Consider the following 16,598-nt stretch of genomic DNA (forward strand, 5'->3'; position numbering starts at 1 on the left):
AACAAAACCAATTACTTTTCGACAATCAAATGAAAACCGCTCTAACTGGGGTTTGTAAAGGATAATTAGTAAGGTAATAAGTTGCTTTAAATAAACTAAGAATTCCTTATAAAAAAGCCCGCTTTTTCTTAGTTTGTTGCAGTTCCTAATATTAAGGCAATATGTTCAACGCCACACCACAGCACTCCTACAGCAGGGTCCCTGTAGAAGCGCTAGAGGAGCACCAGAAGAAGAATCCAGAAAAACCATCATTGTACTCACGTGTTACGTTTGGCTGGGTAGCTGAGAGACTGAGCACCAATGACCAGCAATCAAATGATGGACTCGTTCCTGGGCAACGCTCGGCTTGGTGGAATTATAGAAGCCTCCGTCACGCGTGGTTCAAACACGCACGGTCCACGCAAACACGCGAGGAGAATCCTCGGTTATGGAGGACTGTTGTTTCTTTTGTGTTAGCTGAGGATTTCACAAGACTGTTTCTGTTTCCAATATTGATTCTGTGCACTCGCGTCCTGCAGCCCGCCATGTTCACAGCTCTCCTTACTTTTCATCCGTTCTTGATGTATGGGTCGCCCATACCATGGATATGTGCTGTAATCGTTGGCTACTGGCTTGCTGTCTCCCTCGAGGGTCTCGCGCGAAGCCATTATGCCTTCTTCGCTCATCTGACAACAGCGTCGGTGAAATCCGGTCTGACTGGTCTAGTCTATAATAAGGTAATCCTTATACAGGTAAAACGAGTTAAGCTTGCAAAAAACGTTTATAGGCTTAAGCGGTGTATTGACAGTATTTTTTCATATAAATATAAATTTCATTTCATTTGCAGAAGAACAAAAACAGACAGCCAGCGCCCCTTAGGGAACGTCAAGTACAACCTCGTTCACAGGGCTTTCCCTTTCCCGCCCCTCCCAGTTTCAAAGGGAAAAGCCCTGGGAACGAAGTTGCGTCTCAAAAGCTTTCCTTTGAATGGTCAGACATTAGGTCCAATATCTATACAGATTAATTTAGATACTATGCTCAGCACAATTAACGGTACCACATCAAAGTAGTCCTCGAACCTTTAATTCAGGACAATGGTCACACACTGGCTAAACTTTGACTGTGTAGATATGAATTTCAGCTGCCATTCTGAAAACAGCGACTTCCTGGCCGAGGTGTACAAAAATTCAACCTAGAAATTCCAAAAATTCCTGTTCTTTTCTTATTGCTTGAGACAAAGGAATGACCGAAAACACTTTCCCTGTTCTCAATTAACACCAACCTCGTTCCCAGGCTCAACGACAAGAGAGGTAAAGTAGAGAAAGCCTGGGAATGAGGTTGAACTAACACAATTTGATCATCAGGTGCTGCGTCTCAAAGAAACAACCCTTGCTGATTACCCAAGCAGTCACGTGATGAATTTGATATCTAAAGACCTGGATCCTATTGGCCAGTGTGTGCACTCGGTTCCATTCCTCTTCACCGCGCCTGTGGAGCTCTGTATCATTTCTTTGTTGCTGCTTGTGATCATTGGCTGGGAAGCTTTGTTGGGGATTGCTTACATGCTTGTGTGCATGATGCTACGCTGTGGGGTGGGGAGAGTGTACAGGAAACTGCGCCACAACACCGCATTCTTCACTGACCAGCGGCTTCGCCTGTTGAGTGAAGCTATTTCTGGCATCCAAGCCATAAAGATGAATGTGTGGGAAGCAGCGTTTGAAAATCTCTTCAAGAATATTCGAAGGTTTGTGTTACTTGGTCACTCGGCCGCCTGTTACTGCTGTTGTTGTTACCATCATCTTTACTGTTACCAAAACTGTTACTCAGAATGAAACTGTTACTTACTTTCAACAGTATTTTAGTGGTGATCTTTCAGTTTTTCACTTCTTTTAGGAAATTGTGTTTCGACTTCTTTTTCGAATTTATCTTTATAAATTTTTGTTATACACAGTCTCAAGCCGTAAAACCCGTAATTATATTTTACCGTGCATAAACAAAGTTGATTGGTTGATTGATTGACTGATTGATTGATCGATCGATCGATCGATCGATTGATTGATTGATCGATTGATTGATTGATTGGACATTCAGTCATTTATTTAATCATTCAGTAAATCAATCGTCCATTGTTTTGTCTGTCCACATGTGCAATGTCCTATCAAGACCTTCGCCACTCTAACACTGACTGTGTGTTTTCTCTTCTATTTTTCGAATTTATCTTTATAAATTTTTGTTATACACAGTCTCAAGCCGTAAAACCCGTAATTATATTTTACCGTGCATAAACAAAGTTGATTGGTTGATTGATTGACTGATTGATCGATCGATCGATCGATTGATTGATTGATTGATTGATTGGACATGCAGTCATTCATTTAATCATTCAGTAAATCAATCGTCCATTGTTTTGTCTGTCCACATGTGCAATGTCCTATCAAGACCTTCGCCACTCTAACACTGACTGTGTGTTTTCTCTTCTAGGCATGAACTGTCTTACATCAAGAGAAAAGCCCTGGTCCTTGGTGTACTGCTCTCCGTCCAACACGCTGTCCCAATCGTCAGCTCTTTGGTTTCCATAGTAACGTTAATGATGCGTGGTAAAGAACTCACACACAATGTATTTCTGATCGTATCAACAATGTATATTTTAGACGGTTCCTGCGGTGACGCTTTCGCTAAAGGAATAGACGTTCTCATAAGAACAGTGGCTCGCCTCAACAGAATAGAGCGATTTCTTGTTGCAGACTTTCCGTCAGTAACTTTTTATGGAAACACAACAAATCGCTCCGAGGAGGGTACGGAAGGGATCTACTGTTCAAGTGGGTCACTTGCTTCTAACAGTGTTCCTCGTCTTTCTCTCAATGGAGTTTGCTGTGACCGCGAGTATGGCTTAGCTGATATTGAACTAAACTACATCACGTTCAGTTATGAGGGGGCTCAACTGGTAACAATTACAGGGCCCCCTCAAGCAGGGGCTGGCACATCCTTGGTCTTTGAGGCTATCCTCGATGAAGCACCTCTGAAGCGAGGGCGTATAGTCCAAGAGGGAACGCTAGCATATGTCTGTCAGAGACCATGGATATTTTCAGGAACTGTTCGCGAAAACATTCTCTTCGGGGAGCCATACAGCGAGGAGCGCTTCGCCGCCGTTGTAACAGCCTGTAGGTTAGACGAAACCATTGGCATTTTACCAAATGGAAACATGACGTTCATTGAAAACGGACGCGGAATTAAGCTAACCCTCAGTCAGCGGGAACGTTTAAATCTAGCACGCGCAGCTTACTCCTCAGCGTCAATAATCCTATTGGATAACCCTCTCAGTCACGTGGACACACCAATGGCCAATGAAATATTCGATGAGTGCATCAAAGGTTTCCTGGGGTCTCGTTTGCGTCTCGTGGTCTCGCGCCGAGCAGACTTCCTCGAGAGATCTCCTCGCGTGTTACTGATGGCGGATGGTATTATAATCAGAGAAGGATCGCTCGCTAAGATCAAAGAGTCCGGAGAAAACCTTACATGGTTAAGAACAGAAAATGGCCGTGGACCATTGGAAGGCGAAGAGCTGGAAATAACTACGTCTGTAGCGGGAGAGGAATCCACTATTAACAGCGAAGCGGAAGGATCTGCTCTATACCTGAGATATGCCAGACAAGCAGGATGGTTGCCATTTCTGTTCATCGTTGGTCTTTTGCTGACAGTTGCACCTGGAGGTATGTGTCATTTTTAACCTATAACGCCTCACGAATTAACAATCAAAACAAGAAACCTGCCTAAAATGAGAGTAAACATCCCACCCATTGTCAAAAGAATATGGGTGCAAAGCCATGTTTACTACAGATGGTCTGCAACCCTGATCCTTGTTTCAGACAAAATGCGATTTTCCCCCACCCTACCATAGCCAGAAGCACCATGCCACAAATTCTAGTTGGTGTACGTATGTGCATAATTTTTATTTTATCCTAGTCAAGAAAAGGGGAGAGCAATAAAGAGCTGCCAGTCAAAATGTTGTGATGGGTCTTTACAAAATTGTGAATTCAGTAGTTTCTGGAGACGAATTATTATCATCGTTTTCTAGAAAAACCACTATAATAATGCCAGAGCTCGAATACTAAGACTCGGGTAAACTAAATTTGATCTGGTGCGACCTATGAACGGCCTTCATTATTAACACTGAAATTTCCTTTGCAGCCGTCCTTGCTGCCCTCGGTATTTTGTTTGCACGCACTGTGGACCTATCACAAGACGACCAACATGGCTGGCTGCCTACAGTACTCGTAGGTGCCTTTATGCTGTTACCTCTCATTAGAGCTTTATTCATCCTCGCGTGTGGGCTCAGGTCTTCCAAGCGAATTCACAACAGAGCTATCTCCACGCTGCTTAAGGCGCCTGTGCTGGAGTTTGAGGCTGGAAAAGAAGATGCAATCTTCAAAGCGTTTTCCAAAGACATGGAATGTCTGGACGAAAAACTCCCCCCTGATATTCTACTATTCTTTCAGTCGGTGGTTGAGCACGCGGCAGTGGTTACTATCATCAAATTCACCGCTCCGTGGTCGATTCTTGCCGCCATCCCCGCCTTTCTAATCGCGCTTTTTATTGGAAGGTATTATCTTCGTTTGGAGAGTCACACCAGGGCTTTAGAGAGACGCAGTTTAAAACCTCTCTTGACGCATTTTTCAGACGTTATTGAGGGAGCTGTTACGATCAGAGCTTGTCAGAAAGAAAAATACTTCACAGAAGAGTTTTTCAGGTTAGTTTTGACACGCCGCTTTTATCAGCCCTTTCTCTCTGACTGCGTCCTTGTGAAAAGTTCTTGTGATATTAAAATGCAGGGAAAAGCCCTCTCCTTACAGACCAACCTAAAAAATATGGTCAAAAATTTTGTAATCCATTTTAATCCTCGCCTTCGTTGGCAATTGTCATCATCTTTCTTATTTTAACTTTTCAATCACTGGCTACCAAGAGAGAAATTAAGCTTTCATAATGAGTGTCTAAACTTACATACTTTTTAATTACTCTACAGATTGGAAGACCAGCGCACGATGGCTGGATGTATGCGGTCAACTGCTGAACAGTGGTTGGCAGTCAGACACTTGGCTGTCATGTCACTGTTCATGTGTATTGCTACTGTTATCGTAATTTTCACCAGCGACAGCAGTAAGTACCATTCTCCTTGATTTGGAATATCGGATTAATGCTATGCCTGAAGAACGTGATTTACATTAGCCCTAGTGAACAATACATGGTGAAACTAGACAAGACTCGAAAAATTCCACATTGATTACATCATTGCATAAAGATCCGTGGGGTGAATGTGATTGGCTGTTGCTTGTGGCCAAATGATCAATCAGCAGCACTGCGTGGGTCATCCCTTCTCTAGCCCTCCCCTCTTTATTAACCTAAGAAAACAGATGTTTTGGTAGAGCGCAGCTAACAATGAGACGAAACGTCGTCCAGTCTTCAACAAAAACATGTCAGTAAAAAAATCATTTTTATCATTAATAGAGTAAGCATAAGCCACCCAGAACACCTCAGCTCACTAAGACACATTCTCCTTTCGCAGCTCTTGTCGCACTGTCGTTGACCTTCGACAGGCAGCTTGTTGTGGGAATCACCATCGTTCCTTTCCTGTTTACCGACATAGAACAAGACATGGCTGCGGCAGCTCGACTGATGAACTACTTCGACATGCGCTCCGAGCCCGGTTACGAAAATGACACGAAGCCGCCCGAAGATTGGCCGAGCGAAGGCTCCATACGCATCGGTAACTTGTTATTGGCCAGTGCTCCTGGTCGTCGACGAGCATCTCACGAAACGTTCATGTTAGACATTGGACCGAGAGAGAAAGTTTGTATCACGGGCCAAAAGGACGCGAGAGCGAGTTCACTTGCTGCTAAACTGATGCTTATGTCAAAAGAGTCCTTCGGTGAAGTGTTAGTTGATGAAATGTCATTACCAACTCTCAATCTCGCAAAAGCAAGGAAAGCATTTTGCGCGTTGCAGCGAGAACCGTTTATTTTTGCATCATTGCTGAGAAAAAATCTTGATCCAGAGGGAATCTACGAAGATGGAGAGATATGGGAGGCGTTAGAAGCTGTGCGAATGAAAGATTACGTGGAAGAACTTCCAAGGCAGTTAAACTATTTCATGACAAAACCCTCGCGTTTCTCTGACTCCCAACTTATGCTTTTATCTCTCGCCCGTGCATTACTCCAAAAAAGAGTCATCATCATTTTGGATGAAGTGGTGTCAGTGGTGGACTTTAACACGCTGAGAATAATCAACAATGTAGTCAAGCACTTGTTAACTAACTGCACGATCATCACGGTTGCTTATGGACCGATCGGTCTGGAAACGATTCTGTATCACGACCGCGTGATTGTCACGGAAGGTGGAAGAATTGTGGAGATGGGTAGCCCACGAGCTCTCCTTGAGCGAGAGGATAGTCTGCTCTCAAGATATCTAACCCCCATATAACACGGTTACATTGTTAAAAGAACATGTCGTTTGCCGAAAACCTTCGTACTGTTACCCGAACACTTCCGATACTTTGTTCAGCCAATCAGAACATTTTATGCTCACTCGCGAGCGAACCAGCAAATAGCACGATCTTTTTTTAAGCGGTCAAAATTTCATTTCAGCTAAATACGAGTTAATTGAAATTTCACGAGAAAACTTTTCAATGTACGCCGCCAGAACGCTACATTTCTGTTATGGAATTCTGGAAATATTTATCTTCCCTTTCCGAGGAAAAAATATTGGCCGGTTTAACGACTCGCACTTTTTTTGGCGTGAGTTTTGTTTTCGTTATTTCAATGTGTCAAGAAAAGGCTATTTCCGATTTGCCTCAATGTCAAAAGGAGTCATCGTAAAACCCAATCTTATGAAAATATGTTCCTTCTCTATTATGACTCGTTTTGAAGCTGGGTAACAATTAACTCGCAAATTGAATTAATCCAACGACAACCACCACATTTTAGCTTTTTATTTTTTCACATGTTAAAAGAATAAACCTCCAGCCTTTGACTGGAAAAGGTTTATACTGTCCATTGTTTTTGTAATATTATGATAATTATACACACTGATGCTTATTCGCGTATTAAAGTCGTCAGAATAACAACAAAAACCTCCAAACTAGCCTACAGAGCCTTCAAGGTCCGCGGTCAGCGGTAGGGTCCAATCTCTGACCCTCAAGCCTGTTAGAGTCTGGGGAAGACAATGTACTCCCTATAGTTGTCAAATCAAGTGGAGCCGAAAGGTTTAGCAGTGTAATTAACGTGTTGCTTAGAACCCCCTTGACGACTTAAAACCGCGAATTTTCATGTAAGTGCACGGTATTCGTATAGTAAAACACTCACTGAATTTCCTATTCTTTAACTCTAAAACAAGTATAAAGCTAACATAAGTTAAGTTTAAACATCCAGGTGATAAAGAAATTCATTTTGGATGGGGTGGAGTAAAAAGAGGGAAGCCCACCAAGAGTTGGGCGGAAGGCCTGCGAAAGGCAGAGAAGAGGGGCTGCGGATATTGCCAATGTCAGGGAGGTATGGGAATTGTGTTTTCAGCTCTTCAAACCTGAATCTAGACAGTAACGGAAAGTTATAATCAAAATTACTCAGTACAGAATCTATTCCAGAGATTTAATAAAATAACTCTAAAAAGGTAGTTTATTAGGGATAAGATAAAATCTAAGACTAATCACTAATCACTAGGTCCGCTCAGAAACACGCGGTTTGTCATCTAATTGGCATCTGAACATAAATTTGAAAGAATGACCTTAAATCAAATGAGCCCTCCAGTTGATAACTATATAAAACGACAGTAAAAACTACATTCCAAATCCAAATAGAACGAGGTACCACTTGAGACATGTTGTAAGTGATCACAGTAAAAATACAGTACAATCAACGTTTGTTTCCCAGGGCACCTTCAGTTGTCTTTTAACACACTTTGACGCTGATTACAACGTGCCTTGTACATGCGTATTACAACCACAACGGGACCCAAAGAACAGCACGTCTTAAAACTCTCATAGATATCTACCTTTGTTTCTGGATAAATCAATTTATGACTGAATCAATTCGCCCTGTCAGTTTACCTTTTGCTAAAAATCCCCCCATGACTTTGGTCATTTCATGTTGATGTTGTTCTCATATCTTTTTAGAGACATCCCCCCTTGGCGTTTTCAGGTTTCTTTGTAAGCTTTAAAGGTATACTTTCTCAGTACTTCCAACTTTAACTATAACAATTCCCTTAAAGATATTTAAAATGACAGCAAACCTTTTTATCGAGGTGTCAAAAATAAAAACACTACGCTCTTGGAACTGCTCTTAACGCCTGCCTCTTTGGTAAGAGTACGGTTTCGGTCGATTGCTAGTGGATGGAGGCTTGCTTCTCATCACATGATCACGTCTGTAAGATTCTTCTCGGCTTCTTCCAGGTTGAAAATCGTCAAAATCATAGCTTGCATAATTATTGTAATTATGGTAGCTGTTCTCGTGATTTCGGTAATCATTACGAGAATGATTAAAGTCATCATAATGACGATAATTATCATAATTATAATAATTATTACCGGGATGATGATAATTACCAGCAGAATTGCGATAATTGCTATGATCTCTTTGCTCTCTGTTTGGGAATCTCCTTGATGTGTAGCTTCGTAACTGGGTATGGTTGTCAACCGGTAGATAACGATCTTCACTACGACAACGTGGTTTCAAGTCATGATACTCGTTTAGATGTCTGTTGTACTGGGCTGGTCTCCAGTTCATTCTCTCCTGATCTGATGCAGCATGTTTTGTGAAGAACTCCCTGCTGGTGTGAAGATATCTCGGTTTGTCATATGGAACATTTTGCTCTCTTCGCCTATTTCCACTTTGAATGCAAGACAAGTCCTCGCTATGAAATAGCAAAAAAATGTTTGATGGAATTATTAAAGATTTTCAAGTTAGAAATGTAGCCATTTTTCAACCAGCATGGCGTGACACCCAACGTAGCGTAGTGTGACACCCAAGACAGCGTCATCTAACCCATTTCAAACTAGTGACAACTCACGTTTTCGGCGTCTTCTTCTGAAGATCTTCCAAGTAATTCTCACGTTCCATATCATGTCCTCTAGCTTGGTTGAATGCTGGAAAAGAAATTTAAGACTTGTTTCAAGCACATGAATTCAAGTGCAATTATTCCAAGCAAGCAACTCGGAAACCTTGTGTCCTTACGATCCTGCAACTCACATGCAAACAGATCGATGTTATTTTACGCAAAATTTAATTTAATTTGTTTATTTTCTCATAGAGTGGTCTTCAATAGAGTGTCGTAAAACCAAAATCACAGAAATCACTCTAGCCAATCACAAAGGAGGCAATCAATCTAGCGAATCAATCAAAACTCGAAGAAATTGCATGTAGCTGACGCGAAGCGCGGGAAAACGTCTGTGAGTGAGTCATGATTGATTTTGGTTTTACTTCTGATTGGACAAAAAATTTGCGGGAGTTTTTTAAGCCAGTCGTGTAACATAGTAAGTGCAAAACCAATTACTTTTCAACAATTAAATGAAAACTGCTCTATTACCGGTACCTCTTTTATAACTAAATCTAATAACTATCAATTTACACTTGTTTAAATTGCCCATTATCTAGCAAGTGCAAAATCAAATCTATTACTAATATGACCATCTTAAAAGGTAAGAGGTTTTTCTCACCTTCAATGGCCCTTTCAGGCGTGTATCCTCTGCATTCTATAAGGTACCTAGCATGGAAAAGAAAATTCATTCAAGTGACTGTGTAACTGCTACTTACAAATTATGTGATAGTTACATTATCTTTCATTTTACCTGCAAACAACATAACCGGCTCTGTTCAGACCATGGGTACAATGAACACCAATAACATCATCTAAAAAGAAAGCATTGAACTTTGAAATGTGAAGACAATGAAGGACATCTGATATTGCAGAGCTTTCAACAAGATTTGAACAAGGTTGCTGCCCCATCAGAGAGGCCCATGAAATAAGCCTCTGTCAGAGGGCCAATCTTTGAAAACTGCTAACATTATAGCTGGTGATTCACAATGGAATAAATACTTTTATTATGAATAAAGGAAAGTTTATTTAAAGCTCTGCCATTGCATTTTGTATTTTTACCTGAGGTGGGATTCTCAGCCAAAAACGAGCAGACCTCAACCTTGAACCTTGAAACAGTAAAAACAGTACCGTCCTTGTTACATATACTTTCATAAAAAAAAATGTGTCACAGACACCTCAGTACTTTGCCACAATTTTACCAAGTTTCATGGACCTAGAAGCTAACACATGAATTATTTTGAAAGACAATACATATAAGAAAGGTTACCTTGACACAACTCTCTCATCTGGTATTTCTTTCCCAACACATTTTATCTTACGATAAAGTATCCCATGGTCAACTTGGAGCTTCTAGGGGGAATAAAGCTATTTGTTATACCCTGCTGCTGTGAACATCTATTTTGATTGGACAGTGCTAATTTAATCATGACAGTAATTGCTGCATTGGTAGAATTGACAAGAGTGTTGCCACAAGCAACATTTTGCAATGATCTGTTGATGACCAGAAGCTTGAAATATCCATACTAATACGAAAATTTCTCTTTGATCTTACGTACCCTGCCATCATAATATCTGTAAGTGTTGGTAAAGTCTACCACCATTCCAAGTTTTATGTTATTCTGCCTAAAATGATTCAGTAGGTCCATTGGTGTAAACCTGAAAAAAAAAAAATTTTACGTAACAAAGAACATCAGTAACACCTATAAATTAAGGCAGTTGGTAATTTTAAATTATTAAGTAATTTGAAATTACCATTGAATTTCAAGTTTGAGGTCGGTGAACAAAGTTAGTTACATGGTATTCATAACTTCTGAAACTTCTTGATAATTCATCAAGTTTTCAAAAACAAAGGAAATCATAACAGTGACAGTGTATCAATATCTGACCTTCAATTAGCATAGATTTTTACCATCTCATTTCTCTGTATTTGCCTTAGTTTAGTTTGATTGAGAAGATATTAGTACCAAACAGTGTTTGACATTACCAAACACCTCAAAGTTTGTCAAACATACTCCTCCACACATCATATTTCGACTCCACTCTTAGGGTTTGGAAATGTGGTTAAACATGGTCTTTCCTGTTTGACCTATTACTTTAAATATCCTCCCACTATACTGGCATCCTTACATCAAGTTACATCTGGCAGACTTCAGAAGTACACTGACCTTTCATGTGGTTTTATTCCATTGTCACGATTGCTTTCATTATCATATTGCTGCAATAAACAAACATGTTTGATTCAATAAGTTTTACAAGCAGCATGAAAATTAGCGCTTTCTTAACACCTATTTTAATAGAGTATTACTTAAATGAGGAACGTGTTATCTGTCTTACATGTGACAGTGGTGTCTTAAAGGCAATGATCCTCTCGCCTCTTATAGGAGTTCCACAAGATTTGTAGTCTCTCCATCTAAAGTATTAAACATAGCAACAATGAAATAAGTTACTATCAAATGATTTGGCAGAGGTGGCATTCCCTCTCTGAAACAAAAGGTTTGTCATAGCCAGTAATGCAGGCATATTTAAGGGTGTTGGTGCATTTTGATCAGGCAAGCGCCATCTTTGAAACTTGGAGGGGCTTGGAAAGAGAGGAAAGAGCCTCCAAGGAAATGAACAGTGAGGCTGACTTACAAGTCTCCGCCTACTTTTCCTTACTGAACATGGAAGTGAACATCCTTGATTGCAAGCTAACACCAACAATTCCTGTGCCCTCAGAAAATGTATGCATGGCAGGTTAAGTACTGTACATCATAGGCATGCAATGCATACATAGAGGTACAGCTACATAAACATAGCACTCTGCACATATCTGTCTTCGATACTTTTAAAATAAACTTGAAGATAACAGTTTTTCTAAGCTGAGCAAGTCCTTTACTGCTGAAAATGTTCAAAGCCTGCCTTTCTACTTTTGAATTTCTCATCACGCTGCAGTACGACTAAGTAATGAAAAGTGGACACAAGGCTACAAGTTTGTCATATTGAAGATTGTTCACATCCCTCTATATGTAATTTAACACAGGCTAGGTTAGATTGCTCACATTTTCACGACTTAGTGGTATGTGCACAATAATATTGAGAGCGGTGTTTCTTCAGATAGCCTTACCGATTAAAAAATGTGACAAAAATAAACTGACTCGGTGTTGATTTAGAAAGAAAGCATAATATAAGATTCAGTTTTTGCAATGATGGTATTTGTTAAGCTGTAGTGTGAGCTGATACTCGGCCAGGCACAAGCTCTTCAAAAAATGAAGGGAGGGAGACTCCAGAAGTGGAATTAGAAATCTCCCAGATGTGGGATTCTCTACCACATAGTCTCTGGAGAGTTTTGGAACTAGGCCATGACTGAGTTCAAATGCTCTATCATGATCTAACTCCACAAGTGTCCCCTGACCAAGTGTTAGGGCATCTGATTGGTATGCAGACGGTCTCGGATCTTGGTAGTTTTGTGACTGAAAGAAAAACTGACATCGCTAACAGTGTTTACGATATTCAGAATTTTGGTCTCATTATTATAAGCAATGACTGAGGTCGCGCTCACTCGAGACATAAGAGAAACCTCATTGTCACTTTCAGTTTCATTTTCCTTCGATTTAGATCAGACAATGGATAAAAACAATTTTACACCAAAGTAATATACTCGGTCCATTTTACTATAAATAAGGAATGCCAACTTCTGCAGCCAAAAGAGAACTTTTGAAAAGATGTTCAGTGTGGAATACACCTCAGTAACCTATAAGGTCCTAAAACGTGTTCTGTGAACCAGGAACTCAAGATTGAAATGGTAAGAGATCTTTCCAGCTTAGTTCACAGACGCAATATCACTGAGTATACTTACTTATCGGGTATCCTTTTGTCGATAACTACCTCTGTTGTCATTTTACTAGAAAGATTAACCAGCTTGAACACTAAAAAACCTTCCACACGCGAATAAAATCCCGGAAGCGCAGGCCAAAAGCGAAACATTGAGCAATACAGACCCACGATTCAAAGAACCAGCGGCATCTTGAGTTTCAGTCATGCGGACAAGAGACTAGGCTCCAATCTTCCTTCGAAGTCACGGACAATCTTCTTCGCATGCCACTTTATTGGATTGGAAAACCTAATTTTTGAAGATCTTTGGAGTTTACACTGAGTACAGAAATTAAACAAGAGGGTTATGATGCAACGAACACCTCAGCCAAGCTGTTTTGACCGAGTAAAGGTGGGCTTCATGATCGGATTTGCTGTTGGAATGAGTTCTGCGGCGTTGTTTGGAACCTATTCTGCTTTCAAGTAAGATATCACGTTTGATCATTTCCAAAGATTGTTTGGTTCGTGTCGAAAAAGTGAACGAGTGTTTGGGAATTTTAGTCGGCTGATGGCTGATTTATACTGGGGATGTGCCACTTTTTGTTTAATGACAGTTTTTAGTTAACATACTGTACCTGGATTTCGGTGTATGACATTATTTTGTAGACTGCAGACCGCAGAATGCAGAAAACAAGTATTCCCATTTCCATTACCGAGAGCTAACCGTAAATAGGTTAACCTGAGTGCTATTCAGGCTAACCTGAGTGATATTCAGGCTAACCAGAATGCTATTTTCGCCCAAATGTAGTCTGCAGTCTGCAAATGTCATACACTGCCGGGGTTTAGGGAGGGTTGGGAGGAAGGAAGGTCAGGGAAGGTGCATGGTGCAGACTAAATGGTTGAAATGGTGTTTAACTTCTTACTTTGTGGGTGAACTGTATAAACAACAGGCAAGTTCACTTGTAACGTGAAGGGTCCATCAATCATATTCAGCCATGATGGTTGGCATGAGTTATGGCCCTTAATAACAGCTCATTAGAGGGTCTTGGGTACAGATAGGTGCTAAGTAATGTCCAGAGGGAGTAGCTTACCCTCCTAAGCAGAGTATGGCAGAACAGAGTATGGGCTAAATCCTGGAGTGGTAAAGCCTCATGGTGGATTTAGTCATCCTGCCCAAATCTAGCCTTCATAGCAAGTGTTCTCCTGTGAGCTGCGAGTTTCCCTGGCCATAAAAAAGAGCTTTTTGGCATTAGGAGAGTGCAAAAAATGGGATGAGAACAAAAAGGTTGAAGAAGGGGCCACCCTACTACTTTGACCTTTTTTGCCCTCGCCCCACTGTGACATGGTCCAATTGTGAAAAAGCTCTTTTGCATGGCCCAATTTCATTCATATGGGAACACTTGCTAGGTAGGCTAGTACAAATCCTACAAATGTGTTAAGTATATGCAAATCTAGGGGTGCAAATCAGCTATTCTTTCTAGTAGACCGCAATATAATTTTCATGCCAGAGTGCTCATGAAACCAGACATCTGCCTCAATTTTTTTAAAAACATGACAGCTTCAGTATACATGTACATGACATACTAAAATTGCATAGTCATGTAGCCCTTCCGGCGTTTGAAAAAACTGTCAACTGTGGAAGAACCAGCAAGCATCCTGGCATATTTTGAAGTGCTGTGTGGCTTGTCTCTCTTAACAGTTAGGAGGAGCCTTGTGAGTTGTGGCTCAGCAACCAATACAAACACTTTAGTCTGAAGGACCTCCTGCCTCATGAGTTGTCAGCCCTTATTGCTGACACATAAAATCTGAGGACCTTTGTACCAGCTCTTCCTTTCTAGAGCGTATCATTTATGATGATTTGTCCTCACCTATTTTCTCCCTAAACAATTTTTCACAACTTTCTTGGATTGTTGACATACATATTTTTCTTTTTTACAGATATGGACTCAGAGGAAGGGAATTAGTTACCAGTATTGGCAAGATCATGCTTCAAGGAGGGGGAACGTTTGGAGTATTCATGTCAGTCGGCACAGCTATCAGATGTTGAGTGCTAACTAAATAAACTGTTTTGGAACCCTGACCATATTAACTGTTATGAACAAGATCTATTGAAATATTGATAAGTGTGAGATGTGGAAGAACAGCTCGCTACAGTCTGGGAGATAGCACTGAACTGCATAATTTCTATAAAAAAAAGTCCAACTGGATACTGAGAAAAAAGATTAAATATAAAGGGTTGGATATGTTATGAAAGTGGACCAGATATCTGTTGTATTATCATTCTTGTCGAAGGTGTTAGAAGTGTTGTGGATGCTATGTATAGGTGTATGAGCACTTTTGGACTTGGGGAGTGGTGACTTTCTTGCCTGAAAAATTTATGCAATGCCTGAATGCGAGGGTTTTGAAATCGGGATGCAAATACACTCAAATTGCATGAAAAACAAAAATGTTCACAATGCTGACATCTAATGAAACTGCTATAATTCCAAAAATAGTTATATTCAAAGCTTACATAATCAATCAATCATACTCTATCAACAGTCTCAATCTGAGTAAAATCTAAAACTTGTTAAAAGAAAAAACTCTAAAAAAAGTAACTACCGTAACGTACCATATGATGTTATGCAAAGCAGTTTCCAGTAAAAACAGGAAATAATTTATTTACATGTTGACAACAAAAAGGGGAGGATAGCAAATGTGCCTATGCAAAACATAGTGAAGCAAGTTTATCATTCACTGGGTTTTGAGCCCAGCCAGGGGACATTGTGTTGTGTTCTTGGGCAAGACACATTACTCTCGTGGTGCCTCTCTTCACCCACGTGTATAAATGGGAACCAGTGAATTTAACACTGGGGGTAACCCTGCAATGGAGTAGCATCCCATCCAGGGGGAGTAGAAATACTCCTAGTCGCTTCATGGTACTGAAACCAGGATAAGCTTCAGCCTGATGAGCCACCTGGCTCGTAAGCAGACTTAACCTACCTTTTACCTTATGTACTGACACTTTAATAAATGCAATTTTTCTTTCTATTGGAAATGATTTTTTTTCTAGGAAACTGCATGTTCCTTTCTGTGTTTTATAATCCCGTTCTTTGCTTCAAACATTAATTCTGGTCCAGTGTGAGAGATATCTAGCTTGTTTTCGAGATGTGCAAAAATACATTTTTCATCCTTTTAAGTGGCCAGGAAATTAATAATTACAGTAATGGACACATGTTCTTGGGTGTAAACGTGATTTGGGCTCTTCCTGCTTTACAGACTGTACAGAGGTCTACAGACCATTCTGAAAGGCACACCTTTCTATTAATAAGCTCCCCCGCCCCCAGGAGAGAGAGTAGCATTCAAGACATCGGTAAAGAATAAAGGAAGCAGCATGGCTGAGTGGTTCGGGTGCCAGACTTGACATTCAGAGGTCATGGGTTCAAGTCCCGCTCCGACAATAAAGCTGGAGTTGTTTCTCGGTAGAGCCCAGTTCAACTCCTCGGTCATGCTTGTAAATGACCAACTGATCTGCCTCCCGCCAGTTGGGATTTTTAAGCCTCTTATGTTTATTTGAAATACATGTATTTCTTTCAGTCTAAGTGGCTTGCCTGAGAACTAGCTGGTTGTAGCTAAGCACATCGACCACCATAAACATTCAACTTTTATTAAACAGACTGATTAGAAGAATGAATTGGAAAGTCTGCCTTCTTATGATTGTGACTGTCAGAATGTCTGTAGTTACAGTTTTGAGTCAAAGTGTGTTTTTT

At 40.6% G+C, this 16,598-nt stretch overlaps 3 protein-coding genes across 4 annotated transcripts; 2 read left to right on the forward strand and 1 right to left on the reverse strand.

Moving 5' to 3' along the window:
* The first annotated feature begins 161 nt into the window (after positions 1–161).
* On the forward strand, positions 162–6,453 carry LOC110042652 (ATP-binding cassette sub-family C member 4-like). The gene is made up of 6 exons (XM_089274439.1): positions 162–716; positions 1,344–1,723; positions 2,461–3,689; positions 4,168–4,726; positions 5,000–5,133; positions 5,540–6,453. The coding sequence occupies exons 1-6, from the start codon at positions 162–164 to the stop codon at positions 6,451–6,453; spliced, it is 3,771 nt and encodes a 1,256-aa protein (XP_089130565.1).
* A 493-nt stretch (positions 6,454–6,946) lies between these two features.
* Positions 6,947–13,048, reverse strand: LOC110049111 (uncharacterized). Of its 2 annotated transcripts, none has more exons than XM_089284121.1 (10): positions 12,896–13,048; positions 11,395–11,470; positions 11,226–11,275; positions 10,617–10,716; positions 10,328–10,407; positions 10,120–10,166; positions 9,812–9,872; positions 9,680–9,726; positions 9,034–9,109; positions 6,947–8,877 (listed from the first exon to the last, which is right to left on the reverse strand). In XM_089284121.1, exons 1-10 carry the CDS (start codon positions 13,021–13,023, stop codon positions 8,307–8,309), a joined length of 1,236 nt encoding a protein of 411 aa, XP_089140247.1. In that variant the 5' UTR covers positions 13,024–13,048; the 3' UTR covers positions 6,947–8,306. The 2 variants fall into 2 exon arrangements, with proteins under 2 accessions (XP_089140247.1, XP_020610540.2); XM_020754881.2 differs by having other exon boundaries at positions 10,328–10,410; positions 12,896–13,047.
* Positions 13,049–13,088: 40 nt separating this feature from the next.
* LOC149117673 (reactive oxygen species modulator 1-like) lies at positions 13,089–16,522 on the forward strand. Its single transcript, XM_089284305.1, has 2 exons — positions 13,089–13,332; positions 14,788–16,522. The coding sequence occupies exons 1-2, from the start codon at positions 13,217–13,219 to the stop codon at positions 14,894–14,896; spliced, it is 225 nt and encodes a 74-aa protein (XP_089140431.1). The 5' UTR covers positions 13,089–13,216; the 3' UTR covers positions 14,897–16,522.
* The last annotated feature ends 76 nt before the right edge of the window (positions 16,523–16,598 follow it).

The sequence above is a fragment of the Orbicella faveolata genome, unplaced genomic scaffold (genome assembly GCF_042242905.1).
Source record: "Orbicella faveolata isolate gen_17 unplaced genomic scaffold, um_ofav_v1 contig_1, whole genome shotgun sequence".
NCBI classification, from domain to species: Eukaryota; Metazoa; Cnidaria; class Anthozoa; order Scleractinia; family Merulinidae; genus Orbicella; species Orbicella faveolata.